This window comes from Durio zibethinus, chromosome 17 (assembly GCF_047325235.1).
Source record: "Durio zibethinus cultivar Kanyao isolate XHJ-2024 chromosome 17, ASM4732523v1, whole genome shotgun sequence".
Lineage (NCBI taxonomy): Eukaryota > Viridiplantae > Streptophyta > Magnoliopsida > Malvales > Malvaceae > Durio > Durio zibethinus.
Window position 1 is genome coordinate 6,447,673 of NC_143178.1, and position 20,716 is coordinate 6,468,388.

A 20,716-nucleotide genomic window follows, 5' to 3' on the forward strand; every position below is an offset into this window, starting at 1 on the left:
TCTCAAAGCCATTTTATTTGGGTGACGTGGCGAAATTTGGGCCGAGATGTCCATTGATATGCAATGACGATATCCACACATTAGCCTCCTCTAAATTTGTCTTTCCACTGCCTCTTTTCTCTTTCATCTTCTCCTTCAAGTTCATTTCTCAGCTTGCTTTTTTTTTTTTTCATTCATTAAAAAAGATTAAAATTTTAAACGTACCCTCAATATTTCTGTAAATTCAAATTTAATTGAAGATTTCAATTTTTTTTCTTTTGTCGAAGTCGAATTGGTGTAAATTCTAGGGTTTTTGATAGAATCACCCTTGGGTGAATGCAAAATGGAGGATTTGCCGTTGCCAGCTCTCTTCGAACAAGCTCGTAAGATCCATCTAACGGCCACGGAGTCCGGTGCTGATCAGGTACGCTCCTTCCCATGCTTGATTCAATGTTCCTTCACTGCTTTTTGATCTGATAAATGTGAATTTTTTGGGTCCGCAGGATCTGGTAAAGAAAGGATGCGAGGCGCTGGGGAAGTGCGAGGACATGATCAGCAAGCTAGGGCTTTTCTCATCCAATGAGACCAAAGAAGACATCAGCACCACCAATCTCAAGTATCTTTTGGTAATCATCAATATTTTTATTTTCTTTTTTACTTTTTACGATAAATGATAGTACTTAGTATTTACATCAAGTTTTTGTTTGAAGTTTTGATTTTTAGTTCATTTATAATAGCACTGTAATTACTCTTTTTTCTCCTTAAATAAATTGGGAGTTATTTATTTTTAGAATATTTTGATAAAAGTAGTTATGGCTTAGCCTGTAATTTAAGTAGTATTTAATAAAAGGTAGATTCTAACTGTTGTTTTACATTACAGGTGCCATTTTATCTTGCAGAGCTGACTGAAAAGCTTGCCCAGGATGACAGGATACAGATTCTCAAAACTTCACAGGCAAAATTGAAGGTATATTTAGTTCACACCATGAAGCGGACTGTGGTTGAAAGCTCATTGTGAAAGTTTAGCATTAGAGATAAAATTTAACAACGTTATTTGATAACTATTTTTTTAAAATCAGTTTCAACTTGTAATTTATTAGTTTTTCTTGTATGTCATTTGGAACTTATAGAAAATGTGGTGTCTTCTAGGAATTCATTTCATTTTGTGAGGCAATGGAACTTGTACCAAAGGAAGAGTTGGAAGCTTCTGCACAAGGAGCTTGCAATTCTTTTGCTGATCGAAGAGCCTTAAAGGTAGTTAGTTATGTATACTCTGAGTAACAGCATGAATTTTGTTTTTATTGGACGCATCCTGGTTCTTTGATTTGAATGGAAAAGCTGCTGTGGTGTGTGTGTGTTTTTGTGCCTGTATACAGATTGCTCGATTCAGACGCCAAAGAGCTGCAGAAGCAAAACTGACCGAAATAAAGGAGCGGAAGGAGCGGCGCGGGCGTTCAGCAAAAGCAGCTGCCTTATCCACTCCTGTTGAGGTTGGAGAGGAGGAGGTGCTGGATGACGATGGGGAGGAAGAACGGGAGGTTAGTCCTCACTCGCCTTCATGAAATACCTTTTAAAGTACCACTTCTTTAGATATGATACTACTATTAAGCCTTTCCTGTTAGATGCTGAACTGTTATGATATGAAAATCTGCAAATACACGGAACTTATGGAAGGTAATGCATGAAATGGCACAGAAGGAATCTCTAGCAACTGTTTTATCAATTATCTGTTAAAACCAAGATGCCGGGAAGCTTTTCTTAAGGTTATTATTTAAGAAGGTTTCTTTTGAATTTGTCTGTGGTTCATTAAATTATTGTGCTTGTGTTCATGAAACCAGGGAGCAAGGAAGGTATAGTTAGGGCTAGCGCATAAGAAGGTTCCACCTGAATTGGTTCTTTCTTTGTTTCTTTTGCTTTATGTTTTGTCATAAGAAATTTCTTGCTAGAATTGTGATTATGTTCGGGGTGACTGTATATCTACAGTTTGAAATCGTATATGTAAGGTTATACTTCCCTGTTATAATTCAAGATCTTGTAACTCAGGTTTTGCTCATTTTTTTCCCCTTTTGTGAGGTATGATATTTTATCTACTGGATGTTACTAGGGTCCAATTGGGAATTACAACTACACTTGACCTGTTGCCTTGGTATGCAGAAAGGAAATATTTGCCGTCCTTTATTATCCCTAAAATTCTGATGATGGTCCTTTTTATGTCATGAAGAATGTAGCTGATACTGAAAATTAATTTGGTTATTGTTGTCGGAATAAATGTATCACACATTGAAACAGAAATGTTATTCCTAATGCTTATTGTTGAAGAGATTAGTTGTGCTTCTTTGTTTTTGCAAAACTTTCTGGTTTCTCTAAAAGAATGATGTTCTCCTTGTGCAGGCTTGGCTTACTACTATCTCGCTAACTATTTGTAAGGTTAGTCTTATAAAATCTGCCATGTAAAAGCTTTAAAGTTCTTTTCCATGATAGTGATAACTTCATTCCACTTTCTGCCATGTTACTACAATTGCAGGCTTTTGATCTGCTTGAAATGCTAAAGAAGGAAGAAGAAATGCTTTCTGCTATAAAGGAAAAACAACTAAAGGTATTAATCTGCTTAAATGATCTATAGCTTAACTGTTGCATTAAGTATTTGTGTTCTTTCCTGAAATTTTTACTTCTCTGCCTTGTGAACTTTTTAGTAATGAGTTGTTCTGAAAATTTCCCCAGAAGAAGATTTAAAGCTTTAAGTAGAGCACTACTTGAAGAATGACACTTTATACCCCACTTAGGAGATGTGAAGCATCACTTAAGTTAGATATTTTATGATGTTAAGCGTTGGAAGAGGACATTTAAATGTAGAACGCCAAGATTGACAATGTTCACCCCTTTTAAGAGATTGGTTACTTAATTTTTCTGGTAAATACAAGAACCTTGTTATCATATTAAAGTTCTTGTAACTTTTACTTTATACTCTAGGCTTTCTACAAGGTCAACTGGCCATTGACATTGGAGAATATTGGATAGTCTTCTATAATTTACAGAAATCTTTGATTAAATCACCTGAAGCAGAGTGTTGTAGTTTAAGGTTATATTTGGTGCATAGGATGATGGATAGGATAGTATGATAATCATTCTATATTATGTTTGGTTTGTATCTAATTGAGAGGGATAGGATTACAAAAAGGATTATCATCCTCTTGGTATAGGATGATTCAATCCTCCCAAAGTGGAGAGGATTATTTTTAATCTATGTGATTATGTCCTATTATACTCTTAAAAATTACATCAATAGTTTAAATTGAATAAACTTTGAGGAAGGATAATTTTGATCAATAAATAAATTATCCTATCTTAATTCTTGTATACATCAAACATAAGATAGGATGACATTATTTAGTCTAATCTTACTCATAATATCATCTTATCCTATTCTATTATAATCTTGTGTACCAAACATGATCTAAATGATAAACATTATAATCTTTTCATTGCCTTTCAGACCAACCATGACTTTACTACCTGGCAGTATCTCCAACTGATAACAATGCCCAATTTCTTGTGAATTGCTTAGGCCAGTGCACTAATGGCCAGCTTCTGTTGGTAACTTGTGTTGAAAAAGATTAATAGTTTTCTTTTTGGGGTTTCAGACAATAAAATAACAGTTTTGTTTAAAGGAATCACCATATTCATTTCTTACCTTTTTACTTAAAATTTGAAAGTCCATTCCTAATGAAGCAGTTTGAAGTTTCTTGTGTGAACATGAATTGATGGCATTTCTCTTTTTCCTTGTATTTCAGGAAGGAGAAAAGGAATTTTCTCAGGCTATCCTTGATGATCGCACCAAGAAAGCAGAGGCATGGCATCATGATGCTGCAGCTCGTGCACGATATACTAAACCCACACCACCTATCACATGTGCTACATTTGCTCAAGATGTTATTGAAGGAAGGGCAAAAGTTTCGCAGGCACATGACCACAAACACCAGCCAATGATCTTTGGACCGCAAAGCCTTATAGGTGGAAGCCTAACAAATGAGAGGGAAAGGATGGCAGCACAGGTTTTCCAACCTGGTTATAGGTAAATCTCTGTCCTGAAAACTTTTATTTACTTTCTATTTTATTGTCTGGGATGAAGGAGAGGTTCCAGCATCAAATTCTCTTGTTAAACATCTTGCCATGTTATGCCAATGTTAGCATTTGATTAATGGACACATATTGGTTCTCATCATATGAAAAAAAAAAAGAAAAAAAAAACATTGGTGTTTCTTGAATGTATTGTTTTCAATTGCCTAATCAAAATTATCTTGTGGTAGGATGCCAACTATGAGTATCGAGGAAGCTGGTTTGAGGGAGATGGAAATGATGAATAAATGGCAGGAGAGGAATGCAAAAATGTTTGAAGAAGCCAACTCAGCATGGTATAAGGACAGCCCAAAGTTGGGACCAAGTGAAGATGATGAAGATGATGATGCTGCCCAAGAGAAGGCAAGAGCATGGGATGACTGGAAAGATGATAACCCTCGAGGTGCTGGTAATAAAAAGCTTACCCCCTGTGGATGAAAGCTGACAAGTAGTTCTCATATTTCTCTTATGATGCATTCTTTCAGACTTAATTATTGGTGGTTTTAGAAACATTTTCCCAATTTCTATTTTTCTAATAGATGTTCTTATAAAATTTTGTCAGTTTGCTTTGAGCAATGTATAAAATTCATGTCAATTAGAACAAACTTGGATCTGTGTAGGTTTTACCGAGTTGGGTCATCTGAGTGGATTGTTTTAGGCTTCAAGCAAATGTCTAGGTGCCAAACTTTGAGACTGAGAATAATGAGATACGAACTTGAAAATTGCATGAAACATAGAGATCCCACTGTAGAGTACTCTGCATTGGCACCAATATGTAAACATTTACTGGCTTAACTCTCATAGACTCATTCCATGTGCTGTGCTGCTGAAAACGTGGGTGGTGTCCGTAAATATTGGCAAATAACGAAATGGAATGCTTAACAGCCCTTTGATTGAATTTGTTGCCTGTTTATTTTTCCATTACTCACCATTCTTGCTTGGAATTCACGGTAGAGGATTTACTCTTAAAAAAATAAGCCTTTTCTTTCTTCTTATTCCTCAGCAAGTTGTTAGTTTATATGTTTACTACAGTATTCTACATCACAAAGCCAGATCCAAGCGTCAACACAGGCTAATCTGTAACTAAACAAGTGATTTAATAGGACCAAAATTGGTCAGTTTGGTCGGTTAAGTGTCGGCCCCTTGACAATTGGTGGGAATGCTGGCAGACCAACTTTTTCCCAACCCTCTTTCCTCTCCCACCATCTGCAACCATCTCTTGATTACTACAAGTGATTCTTTAAAAGATGCCACAATGCCAGCCAGTGACAGATAATAGTTAACAAACTTTTCATCAGTTGTTAAAAGGAACCGCATACAATTTCAAAGTAAATTTTAACTATCCCTCATCTCGTAGGATAAGACCTCCTGGAGTTTGTGGATGTGTCATTAGTGTTTTGTTAGATTTACCAATAGCCTTGCCCGCTGATTTGTGGCAAGGATCGGCAAGCCTATTGATTGCAGAATTTAGAATGGTGAACTCCACTGAACTTTTTCTGTTTGAGTGGACTTGAAATAAAAATCCCACCGCCTTTATTTTGGAACATTTCAAAAGAAAAAATACGATGGGTAAGAATGATAAAATAAAATACTAGTCTTAATTTCAATAATTATGTTTCAAATTCTAATAACTTTAATTATAAAAAAATTGAAATACATGCAAAGTACAGAAACGTTCTGGCAGACACCTGCTATTTGACAATAGAAGGGAGTCTTATCAATTTAGTGCCTACCGTGTCAGGAGTAAGGATTCTTGCCTAAGAACATGACAGGCAAATGAGTTCCACAATCTTATCAAATTGTACGAGAACTTTGATGATGTTGATTGGATGACGTTTAGTTTTTAAGACATGATATATCAGTCTTACCAATAACTTCCAGGCATCCAGTCCACGTCACCTCAGAGCCACAGCTTTTATGTACAGAGCCGATGAATCCATGACCTTTTGTTAGTTCAGTTCTCTTAAGAACTTGAACCATCTACGCAAATGATTGACACCACAAATTTTACTCTTTATCTTCTACAGTCCAGTCTTTGCACGTTTTGAATAAACTATATATCGGTTCATAAAAGGAAAATTCATGGGGCAAAAGCATAGTAGACATTTTAGCTTTTAATGGCTGATGAGTTATAACTCAAAACTGATAACTGAGGCTTGACATTTATTGTTGCATTAAGCTCAGGTCAGTTCTTGCTAATAAACCAGAAACATGGTTAATTTCATAAAAGATCAACCATTTCCATTTTGATGCAGAAAAAAAGATAACAATCTTGCTAATCAGGTATCATAAAGAGAATAGATAGTAATGTAATGTGCATAGAACCTAATGCTACTGAACAAATCAATTTTCTCAGCAAAAGACATACCAGAAGGTAGTCTTTTTTTCCCTGAAGAATGCACTCCTGGTGGTTGCCAATTGAAAGCCAATTTGTTGCAACTGACAGTAGCAGGAATTTAGAGTACTAATAGACGCACAAATTCAATTCCAGAGAGTATTGAATATAGAATTATGTTTCTTAAAACCAACATTTGAAGAAAGATATCCGCAAACTTTTAACCTTCCAAACAATTAATAATCTCAAAAGAAAAGTTATTGAAATGCAGAATGATCTAAAAATTAATTATTCTGAAGAGAAAGATGGAAACTGTTACCTCAAAAAGGAATTACTTCTATTACTGACAAAAAGAGCAAAGGAAAAGCAATAAGCTGATTCTTTTATCAATTAAAGAGAAAAGAATATCAGCAACAATGCCAGCGGAGGATTTATCTATAGGCTGTGGGTATAAACAGTTTTGGTACAATTACATGTAATTTTGCAAACCAACAACTGAAAAAAACAAAGACTTGTTCTGAGATCATCAACAAAAGAGTTCGTAACTCAAAAGAGAATTACCAGTTGAAGCCAGAACTGAAAATTTGAGAGTAAATCAAACACTTTCTATTACAATTTTTACAATCCCCATTACACTGTTCTTTGTCCACCCGCAGGATGCCGCTTCCGTCAACGGAATTTGTCATTCAACTCGTTCCTTTGACCAGCAAATTATACAATAGAATGAAAAACAATTCCCCAGAGGCAAAAACACAAAACTTTCAACCATCAATGCACTGAAAGCCTCTGCAAACCCATAACCAAACCCCAAATAAAGTAGCACAAACAAACAAATCCAATATCAAAACCACCCAAACATGTTTCCTCCAAGTTTGCTTAGCCTTTTGCCTATCCCCACCACCCACATTAAAACCAACAGCACCACCTTTTTGCATAGAAACAGGGAAATCTCTAAAATCATCACTCACATCAACCGTATTCTCCATCCCAAACCCACCATCAACATCTTTGGCCTCACCCCCGTTGACGTCCAAACCACCCAATCTTTTCTTCTTTTTCAACCCTTTAATTGGCTTCCCTAACAGAGGAGCCATCACGGTTCTCTTCCCTTTGTTAGAATCTAAACTTGGGTTTCGACTCTCTTTTGTTGGGGATGTAACAAACTCCAAATCCAAAGTCATTATCTCTGAAAAGATTGGATTGAAATGGGATTGGAGACAATTTGGGGTCAAATTATCGGTGCCCACAAGTAAACCATTCAGAAGAAAATCCTCAAAAGCACATTTCAGGCGATTCAAGAACCACAAAGACTCAGATTTCTCAAGATCCTCGTGGAATATTATGAAATAGGCAAAAGGGTCATCGATTAAGTAGGAGTAGGATCTGTTGGAAGCGGTATGAGAGAACATGGAATGCATAGGAGGGGTTTTTTTGATGCATTTTCGAGCTAACGATTCGATTCCCGCTTCTTTGGAAGAGTATTCAGCAAGAATTGTGTGTCCCTTTGCAATGCAGGCATAGAATATGAGATTTGGATCGGAAATCATTTGATGGGTTCTTCTTAAAAATGGGAACTTCGATTTTGATTTGATTGGATTCCTAATTTCTCACCCCTCCCCTCTCAAGAAAAAAAAAAAAAAAAACTCCCTCTTTTCGTTTCTCTATCTAAAAAGAAACGAAGAAAGGTGTCTGTTTTCTGGTTTCTCCGATTACAGATTGAATCGTGTTTTTGCTAGGGTTGGGAGGAGAAGGATGATGAATTGCATCCCTCGTAGGAAATTGAAATAAACAAATAAAAAAACAACTATAAAATTGAGACGAACATAACAACGACTCCCATTTCGTCAAAATACCCTTCTTTAGGGATTCTAATTACGGGACGAAGAATTTTATGACGTCGGCATTTTTCAAGAGATGTAATTACCAACATGCCCCGAATCTCGGCTGCTCCACATTCACAGCAGCCCCCTCAATTTATTCATTTTCATCCATTCAATCCACCCCAATCATTTTATTTTATGGTTTTCTAAAGTCTATACTGCCTTATATTAAAATAATCTTAAAGGGATTAAAACATTGACTACTGTCCATCAAAAAGGATTTATGAAATATGAATTTTTAATTTGTTTATTACATTTGTATAATTTATTTTTAATTTTTTTATTCTCTATTTACTTGCAGTTTTATATTTCTTTTTATGTTTTTTTAAATAATCTTTTTTATTATATTTACTATTATTAATTAACAAAAAACTTATACCTTTCAATTATCTGGCAAAATAAAAATTTTTAAGGTCATATCATAGTGCATTCTTTTTTACATTTTACATTTTTAGATAAAAAATTTAATTTGTATGTATTAAAATGTTTTAAACTTTTGAAGTTTTTTTAAAATTTTTTACTCTTTATAGTTAATTTACATTTAACAGTCTTTTTTTTTTTTTGTTAAAATATTTTTATGCCAAATTTCTTATATTTTTGTATAATTTTTTTTTTTTTTTTAGAATATGATGAGAGTAAACAATTAAAATAGATTTATGAAAGATGAACTCTTAATTTAATGGCAGCAACGGAAATCAGTTCACTAGCCATGACGGCCAATAGACGACCTCCAATCCTCCCCACCGACACCAGCATTCGGGCTACAGCCTCCTTTACTACGTCTAGACTATGGGCACCATTTATTTTTTAGGTCAGGGCTCCTTGGGGCCTGGTAGATTGTTGCTCCTCTAAATGAACTTGAGAAATCACAGCCTGAGAATTTTGTTGTTGATGGCATAGGTTTCATTATAGTCCACGTTCCATGTTGCTATTTGACCGAGTCTTCTTCGCAGCTTCGACTTAGGAGATTGGATTGGAGCCACATGACTAAGGACATTATTGGACCCTGATTGCGGTTGCTGCTGCTCTGCGATGCGACCCTGAATCTGTTGTTGTCACAAGCCATAACATCTATCAACAGTCTTTTCAGACATGTCATCAGGTCCCACATCCCATTTCCAACCCAGGAAAAAATAGGATCCCGCGATCGCCATCCCAAGCTCCATATGGTACAATTCTGACGAGGGATCAAATGAAGTCTTGATTTCAAATTTGAAATTTAAATCCAACTGAATTAATTTTTATTTTTTTAATTTAAATTTAAAGTAAAATAAAATTTAAATTATTTAATTTTTTTATTAAATTTGTTTATTATTAAAAAATAAGTTTAATTTTAATAATTAATTTAAGTTTAATTATTTTTGTTTAAATTTGAATTTGAATTAAATTTTTTATAAATATTTTATGTCAAATATTTTTAAAATAATAATAATAATTTACACAATAATTAAATCCATAATTATCTAAATTCAAAAAAAAATAAAAGTTTCTCATCAAATTATTCAAATACAATACAAATAAAATCATATTTAAACTTAAAAATTAAAGTTATAATTAAAATTTTTTAAATATCTAATCAAATAAGTCCACACAAGTTTTAACAAATCAACAATAATATCATATGCCTATCAGGAAGCCTTCACCATTTTATGTCTTCAAATAAAGATTAGGCACACATTATTTTCTCAATAAACCTATACAAAAGAATAATTACAAAGCAAAATAAATTACAATTTACAATAAGAAAAAATGGTAACTTAACTATACTAACAAAAATGTAGCTTTAGCATTATAGTTTAACAAATTTTCTTGGTTAACCTACCTCATTAATCTTACAACAATCATATGTTAATAATTTATTAGTCATTTTGAAAAAATTTGAGGATTTACTTCAATTAAAAATATAAATGATACAGTAATACTTACAAATTATTTGAATTTGATTCAATTAAAATTCAAATTCGTTTCGATAATTATTAAATCAAACTCAAACAGTTCGACATCAAATCGAATTCAAACATATTAATATTCAATTTGAATAATTCGTAAATTTAATCAAATTTTTTTATTATATATATTTTTATTGTTTTATTTATAAAATTATTATTTTACCTTTTAACTTAAAAAATCCTAAAATTTTATTTTCTTTATCCCTGTCTCTCTCATCTCTCACCAAAAAAACCCTTGCGTCGCCCCCGCATCTGCTATATTTGGTCAAACTTTCGTACTTGGTGGATATTCTGGAGAAGAAGCAAACAAAGGTACGCTCGCTTGCTGTCTTATTCTCTGTCGCGAACTGGGATCGCTCGCCAGCTAGGTCAGATTGGAACAACATTTGTTGAGAATATATTATCTATCTTCGAGGACAAGGGGCGGAATGACCTCTCGATCTACTTACTGCAACCCAGGAATAAAATTGTTGTCTAGGCGTAGGGCGTTGTCTGGGCCAACAGCCACACTTAGTTGCTATTTCCATTTGGTTGTTTTTTTCTCGTTGTTGACACCGGCAAGACCCAACCAGATGATGTCTACTGGTTGGTAGTGAGAGAACTTTTACTATCTGCATACCTAAAAGGTGGCGCTAAGTTCAAAATAATCTTTTTCTTTTTCTTTTGACTCATATTTGCTGTAAATTGATTGCTTGGAAAGCTATCACCAACAACTAAAGCTGCATTATAGGAGCTATCATTTTCTCATGCACAAATTGGTAAACGAGATTTTGTTATGGCATTAGTTGGTTGGATTAGGCTCTGCTGCACATTCCATAATATGTAGCAGACGTGAGACAATTCATATTCAAATCAATTCGAAATAAATTTGCATAAGTTTTAAAAGGAACTTGCAAAATTAAAATTTTTGTTTTTATATATTAATCGAACTTAATCGAACGAATTCGAGTATTTCGATGTCGATTACGAATCTAATTTGAATAAAAAAAATAAAACTCGATTGAATTCAAATTAAGTATCGAGTTACGAGTTGAGAGTTGAATTCGAACTCGAACTTCTCACTGTATCAGTTTAATTCAACTCAATTATATCCCTAACTTCAATTATAAATAAAGAATCCAAAAAAACAAATTCGAATCAATGATAGAATTCAATATAAGCAGTGAATAGAAGAATAAAACAAAATGAGCTTGCTTCCTCTAAATCAAATATAAAACTAGATGTTAAAGTGAATTTACACTTCCAAATAGCATTATGATCAAACAAATTTCACTAATTTAAACCAAATGCCAATAAGAGACATAAGAGAAAGTTTCTTATGGATAAGGAGACATGGCATGGATTTTGAACCTTTATAAGAACAAATATCACATGGAAAGAAATTTTAAAACAAACTAATAAAGCATAACGACCATCACAGCATCATATACATTTTAAATAGAGTTGTGTTCAATGCTTAATCATGCCTTGTTTTAACGATATTGAAATTAGTCTGCATTTATTATTGTTTAACTACTATTAACACTTAATAATTTTGATTCTCATACCCCGTTTCCCATTACCTAATGCCACCAAAGTTTGAAAAGCAATCAGATAAAGAAAAGCATAAAGCTGTGGACTAGCACCCTTTTAAACACAAGCAGGAAGTCAAATAGGTTACTTTAATTGAGAAGTAAATCACCATGTAAAAGGTAAAAGGCCCTTATTTGAGCAATTGCTCTTAAGCTTTTAGATGATCAAACTTTTTAATAAAAATCTACTATATATTTTAATACTTAAGACGCAAGAGAATGAATAATTGAGAAAATCATACTGAGAGAAAAAAGGTGAGAGACTGAAGGATCGAGAAAATGCCTGAGGTGAACAACAAGCTGAAACCTAGAGTGAGGAGTTACTGTTTCGAAGGCTTAGAAAAAGAAAGGGTCACCACTAGATGAGAGTAGAGATGAAATAGTTGCTTCTAGAGCCATGATGGAAGAAAATGTTAGCGACAGAAAGTGGATATGAAAGGAAAGAGGTGCCGTTGGTTTGCTGGGAGAGCGAGTGAGTAAATAGATTTTGAGTTAGCGTTTTTTAGATTAGGTTACTTATGTATATATAGAATGGGTAAAATAATAATTTCGTAATAAAATAATAAAATATATATTAAAATAAATTTACGAATTATTTAAATTAAATATTTAAATATTTAAAAACGATTTATTCGATAAATCAAACTATTTAAATTTAAATTATATTTAAATCAAACTCAAATAATTTATAAATAAATATATATCATTTACACTTATACCCATGTACAATGGCTCTTATCTTCTCCAACCTCACAAAAACCTTTTTTTAATGTTAAGACTTCGAACCGTCCAAATAAGGGAGTTCGTTTCTTTTTCTTAATTGCGTGTCAATAAGGGAAAGCATTATGGACAACTTACAACTGGCACATATATCTATTTATTTAATCAAAAACAAAACCTTTAAAACTTTAGTTGGTGGATATAAAAATGGGAAGATAGAAAATTGGAAAGAAATTGAAAAGATAAAAAATTGAAAGAGAGAAAAATTGAAAAAAATGAAAAACATGTGTTTGTTGCTTCAAAAAAATAAAAAAGTTGAAAAATGCTATTCGTTGCTTAGTAAAGAAAAAATAAAAGTAAAAAATTTTTTTTTTTCTTTTCCTACCAATCACACCTAAAAGTCATTTTCTTTTCACTTTCTACCTTTTCCTATCCATGATTTCACTTCTTCACTCTGGCAAGCATACTAATATAGGCCCAATAAGAATTCAAGACCCAATTCCAATATTTGCTTATGTTTTATTAATCATTAAATTAGTTCATTGTTGTTTAAATGTTTAATTAGCAGAGTTAGTAATGGATGAGCAGAAACAAATATATATAAAGACAAATGAGCATTGTATGAAAGAAGGAATACCATAACAAAAAAATTACTCTCTTGTTTATAGCTATTCTTGCTATTTGTGTTTCTTCTTTTACTCTTAGAACACTATCAATTCTTCTTGACTATTCTTTGTTTTCTGCATAATTAAGCTTGACAACAATCTTATCTTTTGGGTTGTATCACACACTCTAATAGTTTATTAACCTATACACAATAGAGAAAGACTTAAATGAAATTATTTAGATTAAGTTCATGTAGTTTTCCACTAAAAATGATTAAATAAAAATTAAAATAAAAAACCAAAACCAATAGACTAAAAGATGTTGTTATACATATCATGTAAATTTTGAAAAAAATAATAAATAAATTTTATATATGTTTTATATAAGCTTTTTTTTTATAAAAATTTTAATAAAATTTTTGTTATTGAATAAGTACTTATCAAATTTAAATTATAAATAATTTTTTACATATTATTAATTTTTATATTAAATTTTATTAATTTATTGATTTAGATTTTTTACTAAAATTTTTATGAAATCATTTAAAAAAATATTGTAAACTTCATTTAAAAAACTTATATAAGTTTTATTATGCACAATATATGCACGTCAATACTAAGTCCAGACCATCCAAGTAAGATTATTTATTTTCTTTCCTATTTAGTACTTATATGTTATGCAAGGTTAGCATTTCACTCTCATCCACGTTATTGCTAAAAAAGACAAAAAAATTATTCAAAACAAAACGAATTTTTTCATTATCTACCAAGAGCAACAATCTAATGGTTTTTTAAACTATGCACAATTTGCGCACGTAAAGACTCCGTTGACCTCGAAACTGTCCAAGTGAGAATTTCATTTATGACATATTTTATTAACTCATTTCATATCATAGATCAAAGAAAAATAATTAAATTTAAAATCGGTTCTATAAAATGAAAGAATTAAAAAATCGTAAGATTTATTTTTTAATTATTTTAAATTGATTGAAATCAATACAAATACAATAGATCAAGTGAAGAAATAAAATTGAGATACTATATACATTACATATATTTCATTATATATATTTAATTGATATCGATACGTATGAAGATATATATTGTAGATTCATCTATATTAAGCTTGGTTCATTTCTTAATGTTTACATGTTATGCAAGGTTAACATTCCACTCTCCTTTATATTATTACTAACAAAATGAAAATTTTTTTTCTAAATTTAAACGATTATTTTTATTTTCTAATTATAGTAACACTTTTTTTAAACAAAAATTTTAACTCATTCACGCTTTTTTTTTTTCTTTGTGCATAGATTCCTTCTGGTAGTTTATATCCAAAAAGCTTTAAATTAAAAATTTTACTGATTTTTGAACATTTGAAAAAAAAAAAAAAAACTGTGTGGAATATGATATTTTAAAAAGAGTTGGGGACGTTGTTGATATTTCCTAAAACATGAAAACCCGATTACAAATTCCAAATTCCTAAGTTAAAACTTTAATGCTCTCTATTTCCTAAACAAAAAACCAGGAGGCCACTTAAAGCTCAACTCAGCAATGCTTCCGTCTAACAACCAGGTGAGGTTCACTCTCTCTCGATTCTTTCTCAATTACTCAACACTCTGTTTGATCACCGAGAAAATGTCGCAAAAGGGAAGAAAGAAAATAAAAAATTTTTATTTCTTTTTTGTAATTTCATGCACAAGTTCTGGCATTTACTACTTTAAAACGCAAAGTTCTTTTATTTGTTCCCTTTTTCCGATGTTTTGTCTTGGATCGATCGGCCGTTTAATGGTCAATGTCTGTCATGCATGCATGTGTTTCCCTTGTTTATACTTACTGCTTCAATTTCAGAGTCAGGAACTTCAAAAAGTAAAAAGGAAAAAAGATTGCAGCTTTTATTTTTTTTCAAATGACAATCTGGAAAAGATTTCATACGTTTCCTGGCATCATATTTTCTTTTATCGGGAAGATTTTTCATGAATTAGGTTAATAGTATTTATTCTTGAAATTTTAAGTTGGAGTACCCTTTTGCTTTCACTTGGACGCTGTTTAAATGCTCATGATAGCGTTATTATTTTGTTGTTTTTTCACTGAGAAAATTTTTGGGATACAAGACAACTCATAATTAGCTAGTGCATTGCAATATATTTTCATGTTGAAGTGAAAGATTTTTGAGTTTAGGTTTTTTTTTATCTTTTTAAATGTGGAAGCCTAATTTGTTTTTGAGTTTCTTGTGCTGATGTTGTCAACAAGATAGACTCAGATCTAAGCTAATTACCCTCACTCTTTGCAGTTTTCAAGTCAACCGAGGCCGTCAGCTCTTGTTGATTCCACTACTTCAATGCAAGTGGATAAGAACGAAGCCTCTTTCGTTGCCAGGGATGAAATGCAAAATGGAGAATTTTCACAAGCCAAATCCATCATTGAGAGTTCTAAGGTTGTTTTGGTTTTGAACTTTCTTTTACAGTGTTTCAGTAGAGAGTAAAAGAATGGTAATCTATTCTTGTTTGGTTCATTTGGACATTAGAAGTCATAAAAGGATATGAACATTCTTTCTTTTCTTTTTTTTTTAATTTTTAATTTTTTGTGTTTGTGCCTCTTTTTTTTTAAGGTAAATTTTGATATAACGTGCTCTATATAGAAACGTCAAGATGATCTTCGCATGTTGGGAATGAAAATCAAGCAGCACGAGGATAGCATAAAACTTCTAAAGACTCAGAAGAACAAACTAGATGACTCTATACTTGATATGCAAGGTATACTTCTATTATTCTGAATGCATGCATGGCATAAACTCCATTTTGCAATTCTGGAAAGGAACTAAAGATGCTGAAAATATTTGGGCAGGCTGCTACCAATGATGATCGGAATGAGTTAATGTACTGTTTGTTAAGACAAGAAATTAATACACTTTTGTTAGATTTTGTTTATCAGGGGTTTACATCCAGCTACACTGTGACATACTATTTCACTTGTGTTTAATTGCCTAGATCCGACTCTTCGTACTTTCCACCCATAAGTCCATGTAATTAATATTGCTCTAATTTGGATGTTAGTCATAAGGTTTAAGAGATGTTATTAACTCAGCATTAGGTGCAAATAAGGTAGCCAGCTAGTATTAGTTATTTTTGAATGGGATGATTTTGAGTTATTGACCTGTGTTACATGGACTCAGCATCCTAGTGTTCCATACCTGTGTCATTATATCACGATATGGATTTGGGTGTGGAATACGCACATGATATGGCACTGGTTATTCAGACTTGGCTCTTTCAAGTTAGCAGCAAATAAAAAAAAAAAATCACAAATTGACCAAAGAAAAGATAACCAGATGGCATCATGAAAGAAAGTATGAGAGGGAGTATAAGAGTAAGCATTCTGGCAAATATAGAGAAAAAGAGGATCAAGAAAATGAGGGAAAAAAAAAACGAAAAAGGAAATGAAATTGTTACGGAGAAGAGAAGGTTTTTTTTTTTTTTTTGGGTAAATGAAGAGAAGGAAGATTAAGAGACAATAAGAAGATTCTAGATAGACAAATGACAGATAAGTGCTAGTGGTTGGGTTTTCTGTTAAAATGGAAAAAACACAATTCAAGGCAATAGCATTGTTATTGTGTCGTCGTAAACCCAATTAAAAAGGGAAAGAAAAGAAGAATTATGAGCTTAAGGTTGTTTGGGCAAGGTAGGATAATTTCTTTTTTTTTTTTTTTTGTAGCTTTTTTCATACTAGGCCCTTATAACAAGGTTTTGTTCGAGTGAAATGGATTTTTCAAAATTTCTAACTTATACAAGTAGTATTATTATATTCCATAAAAACTTTTAGAAGGATCCTTGTATCTGTATATTATTTTTGGACACTTTTTAGCCAAATCTATGAGTCAAATATTTAAAAAAAAAGACTAGTCTGACACATGGAAAGATACCCGTATCAGATACTCATACCTGAGTCCATGTAACATAAATATTGACTCTTGGTAACCATATGTTGTTGCATATTTATTTTCCGTATCTCTGGTTACCAATTGATCTTTTCTCAGTCATGCTTGGCAAGTATCACTCTTCTAGTGCACCTAAGACTGAAAACAAGGACCAGTTGCACCTTCAAAGTGAGGAGGAAACAACTGAACAGATTCTTCGGCATGAAAAGTCAGCAGCAGGAATTCTGTGTCAGCTGAAAACTCGTCATGGCACTCAGGCTTCCCATCTGACTTTGACAAAGGATGTACTTGGTCCTGTTGCTGCACTTGGCAAAGTAGATGATGAAAATCTTAGTAGGTATGTTTGAATTGTATTTATTATTTTCTTTATCTTTCCGCATCATGCCTAGCAACATTTAATTTATTATCCATCTATTGTTTGGAATATCTTGGATGTTTTGCATGAGAAAGCTATACCTTTATCCTTCCCCTGCTATGGATAGGCCATGCATAGGGGCCTTATGTACAAGTGGGTTAGTGTCACCATGTCTTGTGTTTTTGAATAGTGATGCATGAGTGCATGGGCTTCATCATAACATATGGAATTTCAAGTGAATAGCCTGCATGTTTATTAAATAAATTACCAATTGGGCATCTTGATTGAGGGATTTATGACAACTGTTAATGCTTCTATGTAATTGATGTGTGGCTTTACATTTCTTTATTTAAATGTAGGCTTTTCTCGGAGTACCTGGGAGTGCAGACTATGTTGGCAATTGTTTGTAAAACTTATGAAGGTATTAAAGCTTTGGAAACATACAACCAGGATGGCTGCATTGATAAAACTTCTGGTCTGCACGGGCTTGGTGCTTCCGTTGGACGGTCTTTAGATGGCCGATATCTTGTAATTTGTCTTGAAAGTTTAAGGTATCAATCTCTTATATTTGTTTCTGATTACAATCTGGTTTACTAAAGACATAGTAAAAATCTTTTTCTTTTCCTTTCTGCCCTTTTCCCTGCAGACCTTATGCTGGTGATTTTGTAGCTGATGACCCCCAGAGGAGGCTTGATCTTTTAATGCCAAGATTACCAAATGGGGAATGTCCTCCAGGCTTTCTTGGCTTTGCAGTGAATATGATACATGTGGACAGCTCAAACTTATTTTATGATACTGCCAGTGGGGATGGCCTCAGAGAGACTTTATTTTACAATCTGTTCTCCCGCCTTCAAGTGTACAGAACAAGGGCAGAGATGGTTCTTGCTCTCCCTTGTATAAGTGAAGGAGCAGTCTCTCTGGACGGTGGGATGATCAGAAGCCCTGGTGTGTTTTCCCTAGGCAGTCGGTAAGAAGCTCTGTCTGGCAAGAGCTAGATTTCATTTTTGAAAGAATAAATTATACAGATAACTTCTTTTATACTTTTCTCTGTTAAACTTTATCAATTTGGCAATAAATTAACAGTTAGCTTGTGATGCATATGTCTTTGGATGTAAGGAGGTTGTCGAAATTCATAATGCATTAATAATACTATTCTATTTATGGTAATATGAAATTACTTATTCTAAGACAGAATACATATTTTCCATCTCTCAAATATGTTTTCAAACAAAGTTGAACCTTAGAAAAATTGTGAACCATTTTACTTGCAGCACATAAGGGCATTTGACTTGTTTAGAAAAATGATCTTGGTATTGTTATTCACCAATTAAAATTTTATGTTAGATTAACTTTTTATTGATTAATAATAATAGGGATTAGTTTGCTGTTGCATCTTTGTTCTCACTCTGTCTGATTCTAGGGAAGAGGTAGATGTGAGATTCCTGAAACCCTCTGCAACATCAGACGTGCCGCAAAATTACATTGAAACTGAGAAGCAGATGAAAGAGATGAGATGGGAAAAAGAGAAGTTGGTAGAGGATATGAAGAGGGAACTTGCATTGCTGAATAGTGTGAAGTTCAATTTTGAAAGCAAGAAGCAAGACTTTGTCAAGTTTCTTGCTCAAAGCTCATCGTATGCAACTCAGGTAATCTGAATCCTACTTTGAACTGAAATGAGATTCTCCCTTTCATTTCTTTTCTTTCTTTGCAAATTGCAGTATCCCTTCAAGTTTTCTTAAACATAACATCACTTTTATGGCAGCATCAGTTTCAGGCGGCAAGAGATAGGTCAACTCCAAGATGACGACAACAACTTGGTCTAGCTAGCAGATTGAAAAGAGTGCAAAAGCCTTAAACACAAAATTTCAGCTGCTGCCACCATGGTAAATTTTTTTTGCCTTGTGGCGGACACAGAATAATTGGAGGAAAGGCAAAAGCAAATGTTCTTTTTTGAGACTTTTTTTTTCCTTGATAAGCTTCTGCTTTCACATGTCAAAACTGGGACTAGTTTTTTTCTCAAATGTGGACACAGGCACCATTGTGAACCAGAAATTGACAGACCACGGAAGGCATCCCTTGGTCCTTAATATCGACAAAAGGAAAGTGTAATGAGTGGTTGTTCATTGAAGGCAGGACCTGTATGTTGTAAACTGTTTTAAGAGGATTTTAGCTTTGCTTCATTAATGTCCGAAGTCCCCAACTTCTGAACTGTGTTTTTTCTGATGATTCATTTTAGTCATCTGTACAGTGTACATCACATTAATCTTTAAATGCTGTACAATTTTCTGGTCCTCGTGCATCTGCCATGAAGAGCGTAAAATTTTTAGTGCATAAAAAGAAAAAAAAAATGGTAGGATCAATTAGGTTTTGGCCCTTTGGCCCATTCTGTTCTGAACAGCTTATGTAGCCGAAGTCCAGTGGCAAAAATGAGTTGGGCCTACAATGCCCAATCCCTGTCCCTGGTTTTAATGGAACGAATTTTCTGGTTGCAGCAAAAACCCTAATTTCCTCAGTCTTAGTAGAGGGCTTCAGTTGAAAAAAGCGTTTCGTTTTCTCATCCATCGGATTGATCTTGTGTAAGTCATAATCTCAAACTTCAAATTTTGTTTTCTTTTATATCAACCAATTTTATCAAACACATTTTAAGAAATCAAATTTCGTCGATCTCAGGATCCCACCAAAAAAGGAGTTATTTTTAATGGCCGGAAAAGCAGCGCAATCTTTGGGGAAGGCAGTGGGGGAATACCAATACCCATGGCGTGAAAAATTGGCCAAATACAAAGTAGAGTTATCAAAGGGAGTGTGGGGGTATTGGGAACTCGGAGCCTGGAAGCCTCTGGGCATCAGCGCTCGCCGTCGAGCCAGGCTCCGCAAGGAAGTGCTTTTAGCAGGGCAAGATTGGCCGTACGATCCAGAGAGGAAAGAAATGAGAACTAAGATGAAAGGTCACAAGTGTGACAGAGTTGCCGCTGAGAAAAGGGAGAATACTGCTAATTTGATGCAGAAAATGCCTGAGATGTTGCTTGCTTATAAGAAACGTAGGTGGGAGATGAAAATGAAGGAAGAGGAGAAATTGAAAGAAAAATAAATCTCAAAATATTTACATATTTTCTTCCTTTGTTTTTTCTTTTTGGGTCAAAATAAGAAAAGATTTTGGGTTTGGAATTTGCAAATGCCAAATCTTGTACCGATGAACTCAATGTTGGGAATCTGCTTAGATTATGTATTGTCTGAATTTTTATACAGATCTTTTTAGCCTGTTTGTCTTG

The 20,716-nt window shown here is 33.3% G+C and overlaps 3 protein-coding genes and 1 pseudogene across 6 annotated transcripts; 3 read left to right on the forward strand and 1 right to left on the reverse strand.

Annotated features, from left to right (window-relative positions):
• The first annotated feature begins 98 nt into the window (after positions 1-98).
• LOC111280339 (PP2A regulatory subunit TAP46-like) lies at positions 99-4,827 on the forward strand. Its single transcript, XM_022867626.2, has 9 exons — positions 99-403; positions 483-605; positions 860-946; positions 1,129-1,233; positions 1,356-1,517; positions 2,371-2,406; positions 2,504-2,575; positions 3,771-4,051; positions 4,287-4,827. Exons 1-9 carry the CDS (start codon positions 323-325, stop codon positions 4,531-4,533), a joined length of 1,194 nt encoding a protein of 397 aa, XP_022723361.1. The 5' UTR covers positions 99-322; the 3' UTR covers positions 4,534-4,827.
• Positions 4,828-6,743: 1,916 nt separating this feature from the next.
• Positions 6,744-8,285, reverse strand: LOC111280350 (phytolongin Phyl2.2 pseudogene; annotated as a pseudogene). The gene has a single exon (XR_016329137.1). The product of XR_016329137.1 is annotated as a phytolongin Phyl2.2 pseudogene (transcript).
• Positions 8,286-14,622: 6,337 nt separating this feature from the next.
• Positions 14,623-19,746, forward strand: LOC111280364 (protein DEFECTIVE IN MERISTEM SILENCING 3-like). 3 transcript variants are annotated; one of them, XM_022867707.2, is made up of 8 exons: positions 14,623-14,730; positions 15,449-15,592; positions 15,797-15,911; positions 17,192-17,429; positions 17,807-17,998; positions 18,094-18,414; positions 18,868-19,093; positions 19,210-19,746. In XM_022867707.2, exons 1-8 carry the CDS (start codon positions 14,710-14,712, stop codon positions 19,249-19,251), a joined length of 1,299 nt encoding a protein of 432 aa, XP_022723442.2. In that variant the 5' UTR covers positions 14,623-14,709; the 3' UTR covers positions 19,252-19,746. The 3 variants fall into 3 exon arrangements, with proteins under 3 accessions (XP_022723442.2, XP_089602455.1, XP_089602456.1); XM_089746329.1 differs by having other exon boundaries at positions 19,216-19,746; XM_089746330.1 differs by lacking the exon at positions 14,623-14,730 and having other exon boundaries at positions 15,459-15,592; positions 15,767-15,911.
• Positions 19,747-19,887: 141 nt separating this feature from the next.
• Positions 19,888-20,705, forward strand: LOC111280378 (uncharacterized). The gene is made up of 2 exons (XM_022867721.2): positions 19,888-20,023; positions 20,118-20,705. The coding sequence occupies exon 2, from the start codon at positions 20,146-20,148 to the stop codon at positions 20,533-20,535; it is 390 nt and encodes a 129-aa protein (XP_022723456.2). The 5' UTR covers positions 19,888-20,023; positions 20,118-20,145; the 3' UTR covers positions 20,536-20,705.
• The last annotated feature ends 11 nt before the right edge of the window (positions 20,706-20,716 follow it).

Coding starts and splice junctions, on each gene's coding strand:
- LOC111280364 (XM_022867707.2), top strand. CDS start 14,710: ATGCTTCCGTCTAACAACCAG. Junction 18,415..18,867: donor GTGTTTTCCCTAGGCAGTCG/GTAAGAAGCTCT, acceptor GTCTGATTCTAG/GGAAGAGGTAGATGTGAGAT. Junction 19,094..19,209: donor GCTCATCGTATGCAACTCAG/GTAATCTGAATC, acceptor CTTTTATGGCAG/CATCAGTTTCAGGCGGCAAG.
- LOC111280339 (XM_022867626.2), top strand. CDS start 323: ATGGAGGATTTGCCGTTGCCAGCTCTCTTCGAACAAGCTCGTAAGATC. Junction 1,518..2,370: donor ATGGGGAGGAAGAACGGGAG/GTTAGTCCTCAC, acceptor CTCCTTGTGCAG/GCTTGGCTTACTACTATCTC. Junction 2,576..3,770: donor TAAAGGAAAAACAACTAAAG/GTATTAATCTGC, acceptor CTTGTATTTCAG/GAAGGAGAAAAGGAATTTTC.
- LOC111280378 (XM_022867721.2), top strand. CDS start 20,146: ATGGCCGGAAAAGCAGCGCAATCTTTGGGGAAGGCAGTGGGGGAATAC.